General features: G+C 36.2%; 1 protein-coding gene across 5 annotated transcripts in view; it reads left to right on the forward strand.

The window, feature by feature from the left end:
- The window catches only part of ZMYM4 (zinc finger MYM-type containing 4), a 142,067-nt gene that overhangs the window by 109,222 nt on the left and 8,226 nt on the right, over nt 1-24,619 (forward strand). For all 5 annotated transcript variants that reach the window (XM_028512785.2, XM_036025763.1, XM_036025762.1 and 2 more), the window contains 8 exons: nt 3,497-3,550; nt 3,948-4,127; nt 4,494-4,588; nt 8,246-8,417; nt 8,800-8,895; nt 9,452-9,603; nt 20,079-20,190; nt 21,639-21,887. In XM_028512785.2, the coding sequence (XP_028368586.1) occupies nt 3,497-3,550; nt 3,948-4,127; nt 4,494-4,588; nt 8,246-8,417; nt 8,800-8,895; nt 9,452-9,603; nt 20,079-20,190; nt 21,639-21,887 (1,110 nt within the window). The remainder of the gene's footprint in view (nt 1-3,496; nt 3,551-3,947; nt 4,128-4,493; nt 4,589-8,245; nt 8,418-8,799; nt 8,896-9,451; nt 9,604-20,078; nt 20,191-21,638; nt 21,888-24,619) is intronic.

The following is a 24,619-nucleotide window of genomic DNA, read 5'->3' on the forward strand; positions in this document are numbered from 1 at the left end:
CTTGGTAAACAGGGTATTTTGCTTCCTATGCAATCAGGAAGTAAGTAAACAAGTTGAATCCAGGTGTGTCTGACTTGAAAGCAAATGATACATGATATTAACCAAAACTCAGTAATGTAGATTCCTGAAAGGTTTCTAGCTTTAATTAGCTCCTTGATTTTTGGATATAAGCAGAGACATCATGATAAAAAGAGAAAGAAAATGAAATGGTGTTTAACATAGTTGAACTATATCAATGACTTCATATATCATTGATGAGCCAAGAAAATATTCTTTCCTGGCATTTTTTTTTCCAGTCACAATTTTTACAAAGATAACCACTGAGGTTTGATTTTGCATAATAAATGCTAGGTGATTTTTTTGAACACTGTAGCATTTGAAAACCTACTGTCAATTTTTTTGTTGTGTTGCCTAAGTTTTTAAATCATACATATTCTGAGTGATGGATGAAAAGTTTGTTACTCCATTGTTTCTGGTCTCAGTTTGATCTTTAGTATATAGTCTCATAATTCTTGCCCATTTATATGTGGATTTTAAAGTTTTAAAATATTGTCCCTATGCTTGATCTTCTAACATGCTGATACTATATGTATTTTGGAAGTTCAAGCAATTCCTGACAATAAACCTTTCCTTAAATTGGCTTCTGTGTTCACATTTATAGTTAACATTTATCAAGTACTTCCTCAATACAAATATTGTTATTTTGCCTTAGCAAACAATTGAATCAGACAGAAAAACTTTGAAAACTAAGCTTCAGTATAATTGTAATCACTATAGTGTAAAATCAAATAGTTTAAACATAAAGGAGGCAACTTATAGCCAAGATGGAGGCATATGTAGATACACTGTGCCTCCTCGCACAACCAAAAGAAGGACAACAACAAACTTAAAAACAAAAAACAACCAGAACTGCCAGAAAATTGACCTGTACGGAAGTCTGACAACGAAGGAGTTAAAGAAGAAACATTCATCCATACCTGTTGGGAGGGGCAGAGACAGGCAGACAGGGCAGAGAGGACACACGGCAGGCAAAGTGGTGGCTAGCGGACCAAGTGGTCCCACATTTGCATGCAGATAAAATGGGAACAACTGGGGAACGAGACAGACTGTGAAACCCAGGGTTCCACCTCGGGAGAATAGAGCCTCAAAATCTCTGACTGAAAAAACCTGTGGGGGTTGAAGTGGCAGGAGGAACTCCTGGCCTCACAGGAGAGTTTATTGGAGAGATTTACAAGGTCCTAGAATGTACACAAACCCATCCATCTGGGAATCAGCACCAGAAGGGCCCAATTTGCTAGTGGCTAGTGTGGAAAGTGACAAAGCTGGCTGAGAACCCAGCAAGCAGCATTGTTCCCTCTTGGACCCCTCCCTCACATACACCACAACAATGCAGTGAATTGGGTTACCCCAACCTGGTGAATACCCAAGGCTCCACCCTTCACAATGTGACAGCTGCACAGAGGAAAAAATATGGCCCAAATGAAAGAACAGATCAAATCTCCAGAAAAAATACAACTAAGCAATGAAGAAATAGCCAAGGTATCAGATGCAGAGTTCAAAACACTGCTAATTAGGATGGTCACAGAAAGGGCTGAGTATGGTTGCAAAACAGGAAAAAATGAAGGCTATGAAAAGTGAAATAAAGGAAAGTGTACAGTGAACCAACAGTGAAGGGAAGGAAAGTGGAACTCAGATCAACGGTTTGGACCAGAAGGAAGAAATAAGCATTCAACCAGAACAGAATGAAAACACAAGAATTCAAAAAAAATGAGGAAAGGCTTAGGAACCTCCTGGACAACTTGAAACGTTCTAACATCCAAATCATAGGGGTGCAAGGAGAAGAGGAAGAGCAAGAAATTGAAAACTTACTTGAAAAAATAATAAAGGAAAACTTCACCAGTCTGGCAAAGGAAATAGACTTCCAGGAGGTCCAGGAAGCTCAGAAGGTCCCGAATAAATTGGACCCTGAAGAGGACACACCAAGGCACATCATAATTACATTATCCAGGATTAAAGATAAAGAGAGAATCTTAAAAGCAGCAAGAGAAAAGGAGACAGTTACCTACAAAGGAGTTCCCATCAGACTATTGGCTGATTTCTCAAAAGAAACCTTACAGGCAAGAAGGGGCTGGAAAAAAGTATTCAAAGTCATGAAAGGCAAGGACCTACATCCAAGATTACTCTATCCAGCAAAACTATCATTTAGAATGGAAGGGCAGATAAAGTGCTTCCCAGATAAGGTCAAGTTAAAGGAGCTCATCATCACCAAGCCCTTATTATATGAAATGTTAAAGGGACTTAACCTAAGAAAAAGTGGAAGGTCAAAAATATGAACAGTAAAATGACAACAAGCTTACAACTATCAACAACTGAACCTAAAACAAAACAAAAACAAACTAAGCAAACAACTAGAACAGGAAAAGAATCACAGAAATGGAGATCACATGGAGGGTTATTAGCGGGGAGGGATGGGGGAGAAGGCCCAGGGAATAAGTAGCATAAATAATAGTTAGAAAATAGGGGGAGGTGAAGAATAGTATAGGAAATGGAGAAGCCAAGAACTTAGGCGTACGACCTATGGACGTGAACTAAGTGGGATGAATGGGGGGGGGGCAGGGTGGAGGGGAATAATGAGGGTGAAAACGGGACAACTAATAGCATAATCAATAAAATATGTTCTAAAAAACGTAAAGGAGGGAAAAATTAATTTCAACTGAAGGGATATAGCTAACTTATCTTTGATTTCAGGTGAAGAAGCAGTTTTTCTGGGTTTTTAAAAAATGGTTAATACTTTGAATCCTTAAGCTTTTTACTTTTAAAGCAGTGTGTAATTGATAGAGCTGTGTTCTTTTTAGTTCAATGTGTAGGTTGCTCGTGTAACTTATGTTCTAAATCTATCAGCTTTCCAACGCAGTACTAAAGCATATTACATTTTAGAGGGCAGAAAGCAATTTAAAACAGATGTGTCAATCTGTGAATAAATTTGAATGTGTATGCATCATGAGGAAAAAATGAATTTCAGGTAGTTCATGAGTGCAAAATCCAAAAGAAAGGTATCTTTTGCCGTGACTTCTTTCATACTACTACCTAGAAATGTAACCACTATTACAAGTCTTAATTTGTTTAGCTGCATTTATTGCTAATGCCTATTTTTATTAATGAGACTTTTTTAAATACTGATTTTTTAGTGGGGAGGGGAGAGAGAGAGAAATATTGATTTGTTCTTTTACTCATTCATGCATTTACTTATTGGTTGTTGCTTATATGTACCCTGACCAGGAATTGAACCCACAACCTTGGTTTATTTCAAAGATGCTCTAACCAATTGAGCTACCCAGCCAGAGCTATTAATGAAACATTCTTTTCTGCATATGAAGGCTGTTTAGTTAGAATTCCCTCATGTGAATCATGTATATATAGTGCATTTTATTTGAGATGCGGTTTGCTTTGTGTATACTTGTAAATTGTTTTATTATGTACTTTTCTTTTTCTTTAGGATCCCAAACTTCTGAACAGGAACTCTTTCTAGACACCAAGATATTTGAAAAAGGTTTGTAATTGAAAATATATTTTGGATCTTAGAAATATATACTGTCCCCTGTTAGTAATATAAACCCATAAAGTATTATCATCCTTGGATTAAATATATGCAGTTTTAGCTATTTGTAGGGGCACCAGATGTCTATGATTTGTGTGCTAATTTGTAATGAGAACAATAAAAGATACCTCAAATACTAATTTGACAGATTGAGATAATGCTTTAAAGCGTATACCAAGAATATGAATCTAGTTCTGTGAGACCGGTAACCAAGTTTCTTTATTTTTAAATATACTTAGGTAATAGTCCAGCAACCATATCTGTTTTTGGTGTTTAGCTGTTTCAGGAAAGTTTCTGACTATGTTAAGAGTATATTTTATTTTGAGGCTGTATTTTCTAACCATTTCAGACCAAGGAAGTACATACAGTGGTGATCTTGAATCTGAGGCAGTATCTACTCCACATAGTTGGGAGGAAGAATTGAATCATTATGCTTTAAAGTCAAATGCTGTGCAAGAGGCTGATTCAGAATTAAAACAGTTCTCAAAAGGGGAAACTGAACAGGATCTGGAAGCAGATTTTCCATCAGGTTTGGGCAATGTCTACTGAAAGTCCTTTATTTTAGAATATTGGTACAACTGTCAGTTGTCATAATGAAGCAGTTATAATGTGTGCACAAATGGTCACTGCCTTTGAGCATGCTAATTTGTATCATGTTATTCTTATAAGTAGTTAATTTGTTGTCTTTTTAAAGCTTTCCCACAGTAATTGTCAAGGAGTTTTTCTTGATAATGAACTCTTAATAGCAACAGCCTTTATTTCTCTTAAGTATTAAAAGTCTTATCACAAACAAAATTCTGAATAAAGTAACTGTTATCTGATATTTTCTTCCTCAGTCTTAGTTTAAGTCAGTGAGTTATTTATCTCACATTATGCTTTCTGCTGATTATTATAGAATCCTTTGACCCATTGAATAAAGGACAGGGAATCCAGGCACGTTCCCGAACAAGAAGGCGACACAGAGATGGCTTCCCCCAGCCCAGACGAAGAGTAAGCAGTAGCTTAATTTTTCTTTTCTTTTTGTTCCTTCATTCTATAAGTGTCAGTTAGTTCCTGCAGTTTACAAAATTCTGTGTCAGCTAGATCGGGGACTTCCATACATTGTTTTACAACCTCGTGTTTTTATTTTTGTATGTGTGTGCTTTTGTTGTTGTTTCTTAAAGTCAAGAACAGTATCTTGGGAAGCATTTGAGATCTGGTTTCCTTGTAACTATTGTCAGTTTGGGATCAACTAAAACTCTTACAAAAATTAAAAAAAAAGAACCATATCTTATATTTTACATTTCTTTCGGCAGGGACTTTTTTATTTTGTTTCTGTAATTGAGGGTTTTTGTTTTGTTTATTTTAAAAAGCTTTTTATAATGAGGGTCACTAGTATATATAATATAGTATAATAGTGAAGTCCACGTGGACTGTTTTTTTAATATCAACAGGGCTTTCCTATACCAGAAATAAGAAAGTAATAGCCTTCTTTTTAGCTCTATTTTTATAATTATATTTAAAATTGTATGTATTTTAAGTCTACAGTTTGATGGCTTTGCATGTATTCAGTGTGGACTACCATCACAATCATAGTACTCGAACTGCCACAGAAGCTTTCCTTGTGACCTTTTGTAATTAATCTTCATCTCCAACTCCCGATAGCCACCAGTCTGCTTTGCAGATCTAGGCAAAACCATACTGTTTTGCCTTTTCTAAATCTTCGTTTAAATGGAATCATATAATTTGCAGTCTTCTGTGTCTGGTTTCCTTCACTTAGCATAATGTTTTAGAGATTCGTCCATGTGTTGGATGTATCAGCAGTTCATTCCTTTTTATTTCTGGGTAGCATTTCATTGTATGGACAGACAACAGTTTGTTTAACTATTTAACAGTATATGGAAGTTTGGGTTGTTTCCCATTTGTGGCTATTTTTTAAAAAGTTGCTATGAATAGTCTATTATAAATCTGTGCTAATACTTTTGAGGAAAAGTATCTAGGAGTGGGATTGCTAGGTCTTAAGATATGTGTATTTTTAACTTTGTAAGAAGCTACCAAACTGTTTCCTGAAGTGGGTGTAACCTTTTGAATTCCCACCAGTGGTGTGTGAGTTCCATTTGCTCCATGACGTTGTCAACACTTGGTATTGTTGATTTTTAATTTTAGCCATTCTAATGAGTTTGTAGTGGTATATCGTGGGTTTAATTTGTATTTTTCTAATGACTAATGATGTTGGGCATTTTTTCATATGCCTGTTTGCTGTTCCTTCATCTTCTTTTTGGGTCTGTTCAAAACTATTGAACATTTTAAAAAATTGGGTTGTTATCATCGTACTGACTTGATAAGTGTTTTCTGTTATATATTCATAATATGTACCTATTCATTTTCTATTATGAATGTATAATAGAGAACACTTATAGTACTTAAGTGAATTATGAATATAATTCTTTTATTAAATATGAAATTTGCTTCTATTTTGTGATTTTCTTTTTTATTTTCTTTGGTGGAGAACAAAACTTTTTTTTTTTTTTTTTAGATTTTATTTATTTATTTTTTAGACAGGGAAGGGAGGGAGAAAGAGAGAGAGAAACATCAATGTGCAGTTGCTGGGGGTCATGGCCTGCAACCCAGGCATGTATCCTGACTGGGAATCGAACCTGTGACACTTTGGTTCGCAGCCCGCGCTCAATCCACTGAGCTACACCAGCCAGGGCTGTGAGAACAAAACTTTTTAATTTTGAGAAAGTTCACTTTATCAATTTTTATTCTTTTACTGTTCATGCTTCTTAGTATCTAAAAATCTTTGATTAGGAACATTTGCTAATTAAAATATTCTTTATGTTTTCTTGTTTTATAGTTTTAGCTTTTATATTTGTCTGTAATCCATTTTGAGATCATTTTTAATGTATGAGTTGAGGCAAGCATCAATGTTTATTTTTTTGTATGTGGATACCTGTTTCCAGTACTGCTCTTACAAAAATATTAGCTTTCCCTATTGAATTACATTGGTACCTTTGTTAAAGTCAATCAATTATATACTCGTATGTGTCTATTTCTGAAACTCTGTGTTTTGTTCCACTGATTTATGTGTCTGTTTTTATATCAGTACTAATTATTTTGATTATTAGCTTTATAGTGAGTCTTGAAATCAGGAGTGTTAAGTCCTGTAGCTTTGTTCTTTATCAAAATTGTCATTTGCATTTCCATATAAGTTTTAGAATCAACTTGTCAATTTCTATGGAAAGGCCTGCTGGGGCTGTCCTGAATCTATAACTCAATTTGCACAGAATTTACATCTTAGTAATTTTGAGCCATCCAATCCATGAAAATGCTATCATCTTTAATTTCTTTCAACAGTCTTTTATATGTTTCTTTGTGCAAGTCTTATATTTGTTAAATTTATCTAATAAGCATTTAAAAATTTTTTTATCCTGTTGTGAATAGTGCTATTTGAAAATTTCATTTTCTAGTATTCTTCATTGGTATAAAGAAATGGAGATAGTTTTTGTATACTGACTTTATGCACTGGTTTTTGCACAACTAGAATTCTTAGGATTTTCTCCTTAAGCATATTTGTGAATGAAGAGTTTTTCTTTACAAATCTAATATATTTTCTTTTATTTTCCTTGATTTGTTGCACTAGTTAGAATCTTCAATACAATGTTGAATGTTAGTGGTGAGACCAGACCTTCATGCTGGTTCCCAATCTTAGCTCAAGTGTTCAGTCTTTCATCATTGAGTATGATGATCCTGTAGGTCTCTCACAGACGTTCTCTGTCAGCTTGTTTTAATCATGATGTGTTGAACTTTATCAGGTAGATCTCCTACTAGGTATTAGTAATTTGTGTTTTCGCTGCTTTTTAAAATCTAGCTAGGTGTTTATCAATTTTTTACTTTCTGAAAGAACCAGATTTAGCTTTATTGATTTTTCTCTATTTTTTAACTGATTTTTGCTCTTATTTTTATGTTCTTCATTCCCTTACTTTGAGTTTCAAAGTGGTCTTCTTTTTCTAGTTTAAGATTAGAAGCTTAAATTACTGCTTTTAGACCTTTTTCATTTCTCGTAAGTCATTTTAATTTTATAACTGCTCCTGTAAGCACTGCTTTAGCACTGTCACAAAAATATTGATATGTTTTGTTTACATTTTCACTTAAGTTCAAAATGTTTTTTAATTGCATTTGTGACTTCTTCTTCGACCCATGTGGTATTCGACCAATGTGTTGTTAATTTCCAGTTTTTTAGTATTTTCTTTACATTGTTCTATTATTGTTTTATTGTTTAATTCCATTGCAATTAGAGAATTTATTGAAGCTTGTTCTATAGCCCAGAATATGTTCTGTTTGTGTGTTCCATTAAATAGACCTGAGTCATAATAACTGTTATGCATACCTCATTGGGTGAGTCCAGATACTGGATCATAGTAAATACTCAAATACTAGTAATTATCACATATGATCTCTTACATTTCAGCTTTCTTTTTTTCTTCTCTTGTATGGATTGGATTTAATAATCTCTAAAGGTCTTTTCAGCTCTAAGAACTCTGAATCTTTCAGCTCTAATACTAACTTTCCTACTCTGTAAGTTTATGCCCTTTCTAGCTTTGAGAACCCTGATTCTTAAAGATCCCAAACTAAACTTTATATCCTGTATTTTTGGAATTATAACAGGGACGAAAGAAGTCTATAGTTGCTGTGGAGCCCAGGAGTCTTATTCAAGGAGCCTTTCAAGGGTGCTCAGTGTCTGGAATGACACTGAAATACATGTATGGGGTAAATGCCTGGAAGAACTGGGTTCAGTGGAAAAATGCCAAGGAAGAACAAGTGGATCTGAAATGTGGTGGTAAATACACAGCATGAATTTGTGTTTTGACGTGCGGGATAAGGGGAATATAAACATATAAGGTTATGAATCTACTTGAAAAGGATAAATACTAAGTCAGAAATCTTCTAAAACTTTGATTTTTGCTTTACCTGTTTTTTTTTTGCGATTTTTTAAATTTTTATGTATTGATTTTTAAAGAGCAAGGAGGGGGAAAGAGAGAGAAACATCTGTCTGTTTTTCCACTTACCTATGTGTTCTTTGGTTGCTTCTTGTATGTGCCCTGATTGGGGATCAAACCTGCAACCTTGTTGTATCAAGCTGATGCTCTAACCAAGTGATCTGCCCAGCCAGGGCAATTTTTCACCATTTTTACTGAAACTTCTTATTTTTTCCCCATAAGGAATTGAACATGCCTCATCTAGTCCATGTTCTGACTCCTTAGGAAGTGCTCAAGACCATGCACTGTCCCAAGAATCCTCAGAGCCAGGCTGTAGAGGTAAAACTCATTTTTCTCCTTGTGTCACTGGTAATATCATTGTCAGTTTCAAATTGTAAATTGAATATTTAAAGTTATTTAGAAGTTTAAGTCTTATTTTAAAAAGAAAAATTGATATACTACCAATTTTAAAGATTTGTTATAAATTAAGGTATCTTCTGATCATGAGTTTATTATGCTAATATAAGGGATTTTTTTATACAAGTGGCTCAAATTCTTTATTTACCTGTTTAACTCTTCTTTCAAGGTCTAGCATTAGTTCTTATCCACCAGAATCTAACCTGACACTTCTCTGTTTATTAGGTGTCCGTCATTTGCTTTCATAGAATCTTGTTTTAACAAACCTCTGTCATAACACCTGTTACACCATAGGTACTGCATTGTCTACTTCTTTAACTAAAAAAACCTTGAGATCAGGATCTGCCTTTAATTCATTTATTACCAGTGTATTCCACAATGTCTGGGGCACAGCAGTCAGTGTTTATTCAGGGAATAAAGTAGACATTACTCCATATCTTATAACTTAATATTTCAGATGTTTTCTACCTTTCCACAGTCCGCTCTATAAAGCTGAAGGAAGATATTCTGTCCTGCACTTTTGCCGAGTTGAGTTTGGGCTTATGCCAATTTATCCAAGAGGTGCGGAGACCAAATGGTGAAAAATATGATCCAGACAGTATCTTATACTTGTGCCTTGGAATTCAGCAGGTATCAAATTTGATAATTGTTATAAAATACTGCACTTTTAATAATTCTGATTGAACTTGTAAAGGTGGAAGATTATCGTGTCTATTGGTTGTTTGGTATTGTTCCTACACTTTCTTCTTCTTTTTTTAACGTTTAAGAAAATATTTCCAACTACAGCTTGTATTTAATATTATTTTTGTATTTGTTTCAGATGTACAGCATGGTGGTTAGATAATCATAATACTTGGCAATGTATCCTGATTATTTCCTGATAATCAGGAAATAATTTCCCTGATAATTTCTTATGCTCTCTTATTAATGAACCACTTACCTTGATTTTAAAATCTTGGTCATATAGCCTTTTGTAAACTCAATTGAGAGTGTTAGCAGAATAACACAAATTGATAACAGTGCATTTTAATGTTAGATGGACAAAAAAGACATAGAATTCACAAAAGAAGTGACACAGGAGACTGTGTATATCAATGTATATATTTATAGAAATCATGTAGTCTCATTTAAATTTTTAAAATGCTAATTAAAATAATAGCTTTACTATTATTTGTCTATCACATTAGCAAAAATCAAGAAATTATAACTTTCATTGTTGATACAACTTCTCTTACCTTCATAGCTGTTGGTAATTAGTACCTACTTTCTCTAAAGCAGTTTTGAGCCTGTGTTTCAGGAATATATTTGAATGTTCATACTCTTTTTGCCAGTAATTCACTTTTGGGAGTCTGTCAAATAATACTCTGACATTGTTTCACAAAATTAGAAATAACTTCAGTGTCCACCAAAGTGTAATAGTTAAGTAAATAACAGTATATTTATAAAATTGTATGTTATGTAGCCAATAAAAATTTTTTACAAAGTAACTTCTAGTAATGTAAATATATTAATAATAAAGCATTAAAATGAACAAGAGTACACAATATATATTTTGTGTGTCGCTATGTATTAACATAATAGTGTTTTTAAAACTAGTTCAATAAAGACAAGAAAATAAAATGCATCAAAAATGTTTATAATGGTTATCTTTTGGACGTGGTAGAACTTTGGGTGTTGTTGATCTTTTCATTTGCCAAATTTTCCTCCACTTGTATGGGGTGGGAGTGTTATTTTATTTTAAACATCAATTCCTAAAGTTTTGTTTTTTAATTACATTAAGTAAAGTACGCTCATTGTAACTGTTAAAACAGTGAGTGAAGACATATGAAGAAAATTTTCTCTCCCTTTGTTCCCAGTCCCCAAGGATACCAGGGTTGCAACATAAGTGTCCTTCTCTACCTTCTGTGCTGTATTAGTTTCTGTTTTAGCAAAGTGGGACCCATAACATACATATTTTTTGCAGCTTACCTTTCTCGATCTGTCTGTGTCTCTCCAGATGAATACAAAATCAAACCTTTTTCTTTAAAAAGGAAAGCGGCATGATACTGCAAAGTGTGAATATACCAGTTATTCAGCCTTTCCTCTTTTGTATATTCAGGTTGTCTTCTTCCCCCTTACTGTTATGAACAATGCTTCAGTAAATATTTTGTTTGTGTACCTAATAAATTGGTACTTTTATTTCTGGGTTAAAGCATAGAAGTATTTTTCCAGTTTTAAGATATTTTATATTTTCAGACTGGTGCACTCTGAAAGGGCCATATATGCAAAGTGGCCCCCAGACACAGAAGGAACTGAGAGGTCAAAGAATGAGGCAGACAGCATCCATCTTGTCCATTGAATGAGTTTAATAGGGAGCTTACATACAGAAATGCAGCCTCAGGTAGCAGCAAGACACAGTGGATCCCTGCGCCTTCCACTCCCCACCTTTCACCAGAACATGTGCTTGTATCTCCTAAAACCATAAGGATGTTTGGGTGATCAAAGGGATCAGGTGCATCAGGTGCCAGAAGGCTCTGGTGCCAGAGTGAGTTAAGAGATAGGTATCATTGAGGACAACTCACCCAAGACAGAACTAACAGAAATCCTGTGATTGGTCAGAGCTTTGTGTACATATCCTAGGGCTCACCCTAGAGAAAGGGAGGAAGTCAGAGGTTCCCATTCACCCAGATATTAAGATGGTGGATTAGCTTTAAGACAGTGTTAGCTCTGTCCCCACAAATAGGCATAGTAATTTACACTTTTGCTAGCAGTGGGTCTGAGTGCCTGTTTCTTTCTCTTTTTAAAGATTTTATTTATTTTTAGGGAAAGGAGGGAGAAAAAGAGGGAGAGAAACATCAGTGCGTGGATGCCTCTTGTGCACCCCCAACTGGGAACCCAGCCTGTAACCCAGGCACATGCCCTGACTGGGAATCCAACCGGTGACCCTTTGGTTCGCAGGCCGGTACTCAGTCCACTCAGCCACACCAGCCAGGGCTGAGTGCCTGTTTCTTGAATCCTCTTTGGCTACTCCTCTTTTTAATATTTTATTATTCTGAGTTTAAAAAAATGATTCTAATTTTTATTTTTCTAACTTTTATAAAGTAGAATATCTTTTTATGTTGTTGGTCATTTGAATTCTTTCTGTAGATTCTCTTTTATATTAGGGATATCAACTTGAATATAAGTATTTGAAATAAATTTTCATAGTATATTTTTTCTTTAATTTTTTGTTTATGTTCTTTGGCCACATGAGAAGATTTCCTTTTTACATAGTCCAATTTCTCTTTATAGTTCCTGGGTTTTCCTTGGTGCTTAGGATGGTCTTTCTACTTAAATATTTAAATATAAATTCTCATAAATTTCTGTCTAAAATACTCGGTTTTTGTTTAGATTGACATCTTTAATACATCTGAATTTTATTTTTGTACATGGTATAAATATATTTCGATAAATAATATTCTGATAAGCTAGTTATGCATGCAACATGCAGCATTTATTTTTCCACAGAAGTGAAATGGCACCTTTGTCACTGTATTTTGATAGTTTCTACACTGCAAATGATATTTTTAAAATTACAGTATAAGCCCTGGCTGGTGTGGCTCAGTGGATAGAGCACCAGCCTGTGAACTCAAAGGTTGTATGTTCGATTCCCAGTCAGGGCACATGTCTGGGTTGCAGTCCGGGTCTGCAGTTGGGAGTATGCAAAAGGCAACTGACATCCATGTTTCTCTGCTTATCTTTCTCCCTCCCTTCCCCTCTTTCTAAAAATAAATACATAAAATCTAAAAAAAAAAACCTACTAAAAAATTACCATATGAGAAGACTTTTATATACTCCTCAATAAATTCTATTGAGGATGGAGTGTATGCCATCCATACATTTTGCTAAGGTAGAAATTCTGAATAACATGTTTTGGGACAGTTACTAATATTCTAATAATTTGCATGTAATCAGAACATATGTTGTCATTGTCATGATTTCAATAAAAAACATTTGAGTACTTTACATTTCACATATAAAATAATTTATGAGGCAAATTATAAACCATTGAAAGGTTTTTCTAGTAAATTTATGCTGTTATTTGTTGATAATAAATGACTTCATATAACACTACTAAAAAAAGGTGGAAAGTTCACAAATTTTTCAGAAGATTGTCATAGGAAATAACTGTTATGAACCTTTTATTTATTTTGACAAGAAACAAACTTCCCTAACTGTAAGGAATTTTAAAAGGTTACTTATGTTGACATCTCAAATATGCTTCCTCTTTTTATTTTGATTATAAAAATAATTACGCTATTATAGAGAACTTCGAAAATATGAATGCAAAGAAAAACTAAACAGCTATAATATTAACACCAGGATCACCACTGTTGACATTAGTTGGGAGGGGGATAATTGGGAAAAGAAACAAGTAGGCAAGTAACAGAAGAAAATCAGCAGATTGCTAATACACAGAATGTACCACAGTTAACAGTCATTTACTATGTATGCTATGTATTAATATAAGCCTAGTTCATATATTAAGTCACTTAATTTTTAATGTGGCCCTGTGAAATTTAAGAACTGTTATCACTAATTTTTGCTGAGGAACTTGAGGCACAGTGAGTTAAATAACTTGCCTAAAGTCTCAAAGTTAGTAAATGATGGGGCCAAGCTGTGAAACCAGGTAGTTTAACTTCAGGGTCTGTGCTTATAAACACTGTGTTGGACTGCTTCTCTAATATAAAAAGGTGCTCAGCTGTGATCAGGGAAATTTTTCATCTCTCAGATGGACTAAAAATTTGAAAGGTTGAGAAATTTGATAATACTAAGTATTAGTGAAGATATGTGCACTGGTGGAGGCCCTTTTCAGAAGACAAGTTAACAGTGGCTATTAAATCTTTAAATGTATATATTCTTCAGTCTAGCAGAACCATTGATCATTATCTCTCCCCAAAGAAAGGCATATACATACATGTACTAATATTTTCTTTTTTAATATATTTTATTGATTGTGCTATTACAGTTGTCCCATTTCCCCCCTTTCATTCCCCTCTACCCTGCACACCCTCCTCCACCCACATTCCCACCTTTAGTTCATGTCCATGTGTTATAAATTCCTTAGCTTCTACATTTCCCATACTATTCTTGCTCTCCCCTGTCTATTTCTATCTACCATCTATGCTCCTTACTCTCTGTACCATTTCCCCCTCTCTCCTCCTCCCACTCCCCTGTTGCTAACCCTCCATGTGATCTCCATTTCTGTGGAGATCACATTTAGTTCTCCATTTAGTTCTGTTCCTGTTCTCATTGTTTGCTTAGTTTGTTTTTGTTTGAAGTGTGGTTGTTAATAGTTGTGAGTTTGCTGTCATTTTATTATACATGTTTTTTATCTTCTTTTCGATAAGTCCCTTTAACATTTTATAAAATAAGGGCTTGGTGATGGTGAACTCCTTTAACTTGACCTTATCTGAGAAGCACTTTATCTGCCCTTCCATTCTAAATGAAAGCTTTGCTGGATAGAGCAATTTGGATGTAGGTCCTTGCCTTTCATGACTTTGAATACTTCTTTCCAGCCCGTTGCCTGCAAGGTCACTTTTGAGAAATCAGCTGACAGTCTGATGGAAACTCCTTTGTAGGTAACTGTCCTCTAATCTCTTGCTGCTTCTAGGATTCTCTCCTTCATTTTTACCTTGTCTAATGTAATTATGATACGCCTTCGTGTGTTCCTCCTTGGGTCCAACTTGTTTGGGAGTCTCTGAGCTTCCTGGACTTCCTGGAAGTCTATTTCCTTTGCCAGCTTTGGGGAGTTCTCCTTTATTATTTGTTCAAATAACTTTTCCACTTGTTGCTCTTCCTGTTCCCCTTCTGGTACCCCTATAATTCAGATGTTGGAATGTTTAAAAGATGTCCTGGAAGTTCCTAAGCTTCTCCTCATTTTTTTGAATTCTTGTTTCTTCATTCTTTTCTGTTTGGTTGTTTGTTTCTTCCTTCTGTTTCACCCCATTGATTTGAGTCCCAGTTTCCTTCCCATCACTATTGGTTCCCTGTGCATTTTCCTTCATTTCACTTAGCGTAGCCTTCAGTTTTTCATTGAATTTGCGATCAAATTCAACCAATTCTGTGAGCATCCTGATCACCAGTGGTTTGTACTGTGCATCTGATAGGTTGGCTATCTCTTGGTAGCTTGAAAGTATCGGCTCTGGCGCTTTGATTTGTACTTCTGTTTGAGCCATTTGGGGGGGGGGGCGGGGAGTCTGGTCGCACCTGTTTCGTAGAAAGGGGCGGAGCCTTAGGTGTTCACCAGGGCCGGGCAATCCAGTTGCTGGGTTGTGATGTTGAATGTGGGGGCGATGTCAGAGGAAACAATGACGCTTTGGTCCTCTCTCCATGGGATTTCAGTCCCTTCTGCTGTTTCCCCCAAGCACACTGGGCATTTCTGGTGCTAATTTCCATGTGGGTGGGCTTGCGTACATTTTAGGACCCCATGAGTCTCTCCAACACACTCTCCTATGAGGCTGGGAGTCTCTCCCTGCACCTCAACCCCCACAGGTGTTTTCAGTGTCCCGAGGTTCTGTTTCCCCGAGCTGGGACCCTGGGTTGCGCGGTCTGTCTCACTGCCCAATTTTGCCTGGTTTATCTGCACTCAGATGTGGCCCAGACAGCCAGGAGCCTTGCACGCAGTGCCTTGCTTCACAGTCACCACCTCACCAGGTCTGCCAGCCACCTGTGTGCCCAGGATCCGCCCGCAGTCTTGCGCTCGGGGTGCCTGACGTGCCTGGCATGTGTTACATGTCTGGTGCCACTGCTTTTTGTACCGAGACCCCTCTCCGCCTGGCTGCCTGACTCTGTCCCTTCTACTGGTCTGGATGAATGTGTATATTTTAACTCCTTGGTTGCCTGACTTCCATACCGTTCAGTTTTCTGTCAGATCTGGTTGTTAACTTGTTTCTAAATTGTTGCTGACCTTATTTTGGTTGTGCGAGGAGGCACAGTGTGTCTACCTACGCCTCCATCTTGGCCATGGAAAAATATATATTAATATTTTCATTGTAATATTTTTAACAGCAAAAAAAAGAAAAGGAAACCCCCTGGGTGTTCATCAAAAGAATGGTGTTTCAATCAATAATATATTTATACTATTGCATACCATACACTATTCAAAAAAAGGACTGAATTGCTTCTACACATATTGACGTGAAAAACTCTTGGAGACATACATTTTAAAAATTAAAAGCAAAATTGTAAGTGTAGTGCCATATTTATATTATGGGAAAATACACATAACAAAATGTACAATTCAGTAGCATTAAGTACATTCATGATGTGTAACCATCACTACTATCTAGTTCTAGAACTTTATCACCCGATATGGAAACCCCCTACCAATTAAGCAGTTACTTCTCATTACCCTTTCCATCCTGCTCTGACAATCATAAATCTACTTTGTCTTCATGGTTTTACCTATTCTGGTATTTTATATAAGTAGAATTTTATAGAATTATACAGTATGTGGCATTTTGTGTCTGGTTTCGTTCACCTAGTGTTTTCAAGGTATATCAGTGTCATAGAATGAAACACTACTTCATTCCTTTTTACGGCCCAATAGCACTCCATTGTTAGGTATTCCACACTTTGCTTATTCATTCATCTGCTGATGGACATTTGAGTTGTTTCCACCTTTTGGCTGTTACTAATAGTGAGTGCTACTATCTATGGTCATTTGTGTGCAAGTTTTTCTTTAAACATTTGTTTTCAGTTCTTTGGGGTATATACGTAGGAGTGGAATTGCATGGTCATTTGGTAACTCTATGATTAACTTGTTGAGAAACCACCAGCCTTTTCCGCAACAGCTGCACCAGTTTATGTTCCCAACAGCAATGTTTGAGGGCTCCATTATCTGTACTTCCTTGCCAACACTTAATTTTGGTTTTTGTTTTTAAATTCCCCTCTGGTGAATATGAGGTAGCATTTTATGGTGGTATTAATTTGAATTTCCTTAATGACTAATAACATCAAGCATCTTTTCATGTACGTGTTGGCTATTTGTGTATCTTTGGAAAAATGTCTAGGTCCTTTGCCATTTTTTAAATTGGGTTGCCTTTTTTGTTGAATTATAAGATTTCTATATGTATTTTATGTATTAAACTCTTATCAGATATGCAGTTTGCAAATATTTTCTACCATCCCACTCTGGATTTTCTTTTTCACTCTCTTGATAGTATACTTTGATACATAAACATTTTTAATGAATGAATTAAAATGAATGAATGAATTTTAGTGAATTTCAGTTTGTCTGTTGTTACTTGTGCTTTTGGTGTTACGATAATATATTACCAAATTCCAGTTCATGAAGATTTACCCCTGTCTTTTCTGTTTTAATTCATTTTTATATCATGTTTGGGTTAGGGATACGTGGATATCTACCTCTCCCAGTACCATTTGTTGAAGAAAATTCTTCCTCCATTGAATGGTTGTGATATCTTTGTTGAAAACCATTTGGCTAAATATGTGTGTGTTTATTTTGGACTCTCAGTTAGTACACACTGTTTTGATTACTGTAACTTTGTTAGTAAACTTTGAAATCAGGAAGTGTCATTCCTCACAATTCTTTTGACTCTTCGAGGTTCCTTGCAATTCCATATGAATTTTAGAATTAGCTTTTCCATTTCTGAAAAAAAAAAAAAAAAGAGAGAGAGAGAGAAAGGGAGGGAGAGAAGGGAAGGGAAGGGAGAAGGGGGAAAGGGGGAAAGGGGAAGGGAAGGAAAGGGAGAAAAAGAGCCATTGGAATCTTGATAAGGTTGCATTGAATTTGTAGATTGTTTTGGCGAATATTACCATTTAAACAACATTGCCTTCAGCTCCATTAATACAAGATGTTTTCTTAGCTCTTCTTTAATTTCTTTAGCATTTCTTTTGTAGTTTGAAGTGTGTAAGTCATGTACCTCCTTGGATAAATTTATTCTTAAATTTTTATTTTTTCTGATACTATTGTAAATGGAATTGTTTTTCTTAATTTCCTTTTTAGATTGTTCATTGCAACTTATTTTCATGTTGCTTGTATCCTGCATGTGTACTGAGTTTACTTATGAACTCTAATAACTGTTTTTTTGATCTTGTCATCTGCAAACAGATAATTTTACTTCTTCCTTTCCTATTTGAATGTTTACTTTTTCTTGCTTGATCATTTTGGCTAGAATTTCCAGTACAGAGTTGAATAGAAGTAGCAAGAATAGATGTTTTTATCTTGTTCCTGTTCTAAGAGGGAAGTGATTAAAAAAAAGACAAAAAGCATGTATTTTATATGCATTTATATATTTGAGTAAATATATAAAATTCAACTCTGTGTATTTAAACAGGAAAATTTTTTAAAAGGTTAAAATGCTCCTGAATGATAATAGTCTTTGTATAGTCAGTTTGAGTATGCCTTTTTCTTGTATTTGAAACTTCTTTTACAATGAGGATATATTTTTATTTATTTATTTATTTATTTATAGAGAGGAGGGGAGGGGAAAGAGAGGGAGAGAAACGTCGATGTGTGGTTGCGCACCCCCTACTGGGGACCTGGCCTGCAACCCAGGCATGTGACCTGACTGGAAATCAAACTGGTGACCCTTTGGTTCACAGACCAGCACTCAGTCCACTGAGCCACACCAGCCAGGGCAATGAGGATATATTTTTAAGATGGGAAAATAACTTTATTAAAAGAAGAACACTTCTAGTAACAAAGCTATAATCTGGCCATACAGTTATCAGTTGCCTTTGAAGAGACCTGTAAGAATGCACATTGAAATGGTGTTTAATTTTTATTAGCTAGAATAAATTTAAATAGAAATAAGTTTTTTCCTAGTCATACATTGATAGAAAAGCAGGAAACCAAGATAGCTGTAGAAAAATGAATTTAAAATGCCAAATTTTGAAAACACCAAAATATGTTTATTTTATTTTTTTAAATTTTTAAAAATATTAGCCCTGGCTGGCGTAGCTCAGTGGATTGAGCACGGGCTGGGAACCAGAGTGTCCCAGGTTCGATTCCCAGCCAGGGTACATGTCTGGGTTGCAGGCCATGACCCCCAGAGGCTGCACATTGATGTTTCTCTCTCTCTCCCTCCCTTCCCTCTCTAAAAATAAATAAATAAAATCTTTAAAAAATATATTTTACTTACTTATTTTTAGAGAGAGAAGAAGAGAGGGAGAGAAACATCAGCGTATGGTTGCCTCTTGTGCACCCCCACTGGGGACCTGGCCAAAAACCCAGGCATGTGCCCTGACTGTGAATCAAACCAGTGACTCTTTTGGTTTGTAGGCGGGCACTCAGTCTACTGAGCCACACCAGCCAGGGCTCACCAAAAGAGTTTTAGAATCTAATTATATGCTACCTGGTGTTGCTCTATAAATTTTCATCATATTTCCCTGAGTGATTTTATCTGCCCAGACCTACACCCTCAAAATGTTTTTTTAACAGTACTTTATCCAAGCTTGTTACTTGTTTCCCATCATGTGATACAGCTCTTGATGGTTATAATTAGCATTGTTTTATATCCTACAATTAGAATTGAACTTTTTGAAGGCTGTGTTCTGGGGTAGAGAGTTGGGAGCTGTGATTAGAAGGCTCCAAATAGTTTTTGAATTTGGGCATCCTCACATCACTTGACACCAGCTAACTGTATCATTTCAGGAAATTGTCTTCTAATTAGGCTGAAAAACTTCTGGGAGTACATTTTCCGATACTTACTGTGAATTGGAAAAATGATTTGGGAAATAACAATTTAGGACCACTTTTTCTTATATAATATTCATGAACTTAGTAAAGGTACTTATTGTAAATTTTCTGTTATCCATGTTTTACAAAGGATACAGAAAATTTACCTTGCAAGCTCAGTGCTTAAGATGATGTCAGTCCTTGTGAAAGGCACCTTTGGCTTGAATCCTGGTATTTTAACATGTATCTTTAAAATGGTTCACAATATTATAAGGGTAAAAATTAAGGATAATTCCTTAAAAGAGTTTTTAAAATTTTTTAAATTAAATAACTTTATTGGTGTGACATTGGTTAATAACATTATATAAGTTTCACTTAAAATGATCTTTAAAAAGCTATGTTTTCTTTGTATCAACATGTGTTTTCATTTTTTCTCTTGCAGTACCTGTTTGAAAATGGTAGAATAGATAACATTTTTACGGAGCCCTATTCCAGGTTTATGATTGAACTTACCAAACTCTTGAAAATATGGGAACCTACAATACTTCCTAATGGTAGGATGATTATTTTTTACTTTGATTCTGTTCATGTATGTCTTCTTTAATTGCTTAAGTTGTAAGATTATCTTTCTATAATATGTTTATTTTTATTTCTGTCCTGATTCAAAATGTATTTGGACTTCTGAGGAGAAATTCTTCGGTTTATTATTATTTTAGTAAAACTGTAATTTCCAAACAATGTGTGTATACATACTAACTGTTGAAAATAAAAAACTACTGGATGTTCCATTTACTTCTTTAGAAACTCTTCTTATTCTGGTAATGTTGGTAAAGTTGTACACTGTACATAGTAACTGCCACATACTCTACTTCTAAAAAGTACCCTGGTCTGGTTGTAGAGAGTTAAATCTACATCTCCAAGTTGTCTTTGATCATACATCATTGGACAAATCCCTAATTCACTCCTGGTCTTAAGCTCTTTGATTGTGAATGGAGAGGTTGAATGTGATGCTCTGGAATTTGTGGCCCCTTCTGTTGTGCTGCAGAGCACTTTTGAAGCGTTCTGAGCAGCCTGGTGTTTTGGTGCATTTAGCAATCAAAGAGGAGGCTAGGGGCATGGATATGCAAGTAATAAGTTCATGCTTATGAATATGAATTGCCTAAAAATAGAATGCAGAGTCAGCAACAAAAGGATTGTGGAGCGAGAGCATGAGGAAAGAACTGAACTTCAGGGGTATTTTGGGGAAGGTGCATTTAAAGGTATACTTGTTTTAATGATTCAGCGCAACTTTTTCTGCTTTTCAAGAAAAATCCCAGATAAGTAAGTCATCATGAATTTATAATTCAAGATAAATTCAAATTAAGAGGAAGTGGGAAGGAAGTAGGGCACTGTCTTCCTTATAATGATCTTAGCTAAATAAAACTGAAGTGGTTAACAGTAAGTGTATTGATCTCGAATAGGAGTCTGCAAACTGTGACCTATACACAAGTCTGTTTCTGTATATAGTCTGTGATCTAAAATGGTTTTAAATTTGGGGGGAAAGAAATCTAAAGAAGAATAATATTCTGTGGCAGTGGAAATTATATGAAATTCAAGTTAGTGTCTATAAAACTTTAGTGTCAGTAAACTTTATTGGCATATTATAGCCATATCTACTTGTCTATTGTCTATATCTCCTTAACTTCTATAATAACAAAGTTGTTTGGGGCCTATATGGACCACACTGCTTAAAATATTTACCATCTGGCTCTTTACAGAAAAAGTTTGCCAACCCCTGGCCTCAAATAACAACAGATTAACACTTTCAGGACAACGCTCATAGAGTCGGCCTCAGTGGAATCATTTGACCTTTTCTTTGCGGGTCCTTTTCTGTTTTTCTGTATAAGGAAGGGGGGAAGGAGAGGAACACTCTCTTTTTCATATCTTGTCTGAGAATTTGAGAAATTAGTCTTATTTATCAAGAGCTTAATATTGTTTCTGTCCCCAACCCCCTCTGGCCCAGGTTACATGTTCTCCCGCATCGAAGAAGAGCATCTGTGGGAGTGCAAGCAGCTGGGCGCATACTCGCCAATTGTCCTCTTGAACACCCTCCTGTTCTTCAATACCAAATACTTTCAACTAAAGAATGTCACTGAGCACTTGAAGCTTTCCTTTGCCCACGTGATGAGACGGACCAGAATTTTGAAGTACAGTACCAAGATGACATATCTGAGGTTTTTTCCACCTGTACAAAAGCCAGAGTCAGAACCAGGTGTGTTGTGGGAGTTTGTAAGATTTCTATTGAGGTCTTACTGGTATTCAAATAGAAACTAATTGCAGAGGGGTAATTGTAGAGTTTAGATATGGAAGAGTATAGCTTTAGTTTAACATGTAAAGCTTTCTTTATGTCAAGGCATTTCTCAGAAGAAGAGGAATCACTTGCTTCAGTTTACTTTCATTGGCTTTTAAATTAGAAGTTCTGATTTCATTGTTAGAGCTCAAATAATCCTCATTTTAAAACTTCCCAGGGAATTTAAATATATAGCCAAGTTGAAAATCACTGATTTAGAGGCAACAGATGGGTCCATTACGAGTTAAAGGAATGTTTTAAATCTAATGTTTCTAAATATTTTTCTTTTAACCAGACTATCTTTTTAGTTAACAAATTGTCAAATTCTGAAAGAACTTAAAAGCTGACCTAGAGTATACTGCATGCAGTATACTGCATGGTAGAATAATACCAGCCGTGACATTCCAAAAGTGTAGTATATTTAAAAATTTGTTTTTAAGTCTAAAAAAGTCAATATTGTTATTAAGAAACTAGGAATTAAATTTTTGATATTTGACCAAAATTGTAAGTTCTGAAATTCCCAAAATCAGGTTGTTACTTTCTTAGGATAATAGTGAAAAATATATTTTAAATGTGAAAATTTAAAATGACTGACAGTGTCGCGTCCACTGACCTGCAGTGACCGCGGAACGCTGCAGAAGGCTCGTCGAAAAACATACACAGAGACAACCAGGTCCTGTGGGGAAATAGGGACAGGAACAGCCACTCTCTCTAGTGGAGAGCGCCATGGCCACCCTCCCTAGGAGAGAGTGCCTCGTGCTCCCGCCCAGGCTTTTATTCAGTTCATTTGCATAAGAATTCAGGTAAAGCTCATTAGTCGTTGCCAGGAAGTAAGGATCAAACAATAGATAACAAGGAAGTCTGAGGGCCTATTTTGAGTCAGGGTCAGATAGCTAAAGAGCTGTAAAACTTGGAGGAACAAACTTCTTGCTTGGACCCTTATCATTTCATTGAGAGCATTCTAAACAAAGCAGGTTTCACAGAATGTTACATATTCTTTCTTAGGCCTGATCACCCCGGGGAACCCGCCCTTTCCAGCACAGGGCTGCACCACCCTCTGTCATTGTTTCAGGCTTAGGTGGAGCAAGGGAAGTAAGGCAGCCAAGAGATTAGGAGATTTCTTGCAGACAATGAGGACTCAGGCTTTGTCAAAGCTGAGGGGTGAGGGTCCGTCACCGCCTTTTGCTGTAGCCCCCAAAGCCCTTCCTTGGGGGCCTCCCACGTGATCGTGCCTGTCTTCGGTTGTTCCCCCCTTGGGGAATCTTACCTGTCATGGGCTAACCGACCAAGCATTGGGGGCCAGTTATGGATGAAGTAAAAGGAGCAGAAGAGGTGCTCCTGCCCGGGAGATAAGCTTTTGTTTCCTTGTTGGCTTACAGTCCAAGGTCATTCCCTCAGCCTTAGCCTAGGTGGGGGTAACAGCTTCTGATACCAGGCAGGGTGTTACCCAGCATCTCCCCCTTTTTTGTTTTTAAAATCAATTGTGGTGGTTAAGCCTGTGAAACCTACTATTTGCTGTTTTCAAATGCGATTACGAAAAAACTTCCATATACATTGAAAAGCACAAATAAGGATTAAATCAAAGATGTACCCAAGGGCTGCCATAACCCAAACTTGTAAATTCAGTCCTTCAAACCAGTTTTTAGGGTTCAGCCATCTAATATTTTCATTAAGGGATCTAAAAACATCCTGTTTGGTTAAACATTGAATGTCCTGCAGCTGCTGATGCAATTCTAGCTGCAGTTTATCAACTTGTCCTTTTAAGCTGGCAGAAAAAGTCCCTTTTAGGCGATACTGGATATCACTCCAAGTATGCTGGCTAGAGTTTCATTGGAGCAATGTGACACACAGTCTGGAGAATCCAGGGTCACAGGTCACGTGCTGACAAGTCACTAGTGTATCCTGGCATTCGCCAATCCAGTCCAGTGCTGATTCAATGGGAACATTACGTGGTGTCAGGGGATGGTTGCCTGCTACAGGAGGCCTCTGAGCCTCAGCCCCTGCCATTCAGGGAGGCCCGTCCTCCTCTGTTGGCCAGTCCTGTGTGTGACACCGTGGGTGTCGGCTGGTAGACAGGACTTGTAGGGATGGAAAAACAGCATACCCTCTTCCCCCAGTTAAGAAGTCCACAGGTTCTTGACAAGTGCTATCTCCTAAAGGATTTTTATGTAAAGCTTGAGGGAAAGGTGGTATTGATTCTTTTTGTCTGAAAATGTTTTTCAATTGGAATTTGAAGTGATTTATCACAACTTAGAAAATTATACATAAATGTGGCTAACATAATCAAATTTTGGGGGGAGGACTTCTGGCTGCCCCTTTTGTTTTTTAAGAAGACTTTTAAAAGTATGATTAGCCCGTTCTACAATTGCCTAACTGGTTGGATTGTAAGGTATACCTGTTAAAGAAGATGCATGTAGGGCACCAGAGTAAGTATTAATAGAAATGTGGATATATTTGAATCTTCCAAAAGGAGCATAATGGGGAACATATGTTCGTCAAATTAATTGGGAACTTAGTCTTCGAGGATTATCTCCTGTAAATGGGGGTCCCTTGCTCAGGGCTTAGCGATCAGGACATCCTTTAACAATTTGCTTAGTTTAGAAAGATAGACCCCCTGCTGTTTCTGAAAGCTGCAATGAGTTTTAAGAAGCAAG

This window comes from Phyllostomus discolor, chromosome 5, assembly GCF_004126475.2.
Source record: "Phyllostomus discolor isolate MPI-MPIP mPhyDis1 chromosome 5, mPhyDis1.pri.v3, whole genome shotgun sequence".
Lineage (NCBI taxonomy): Eukaryota > Metazoa > Chordata > Mammalia > Chiroptera > Phyllostomidae > Phyllostomus > Phyllostomus discolor.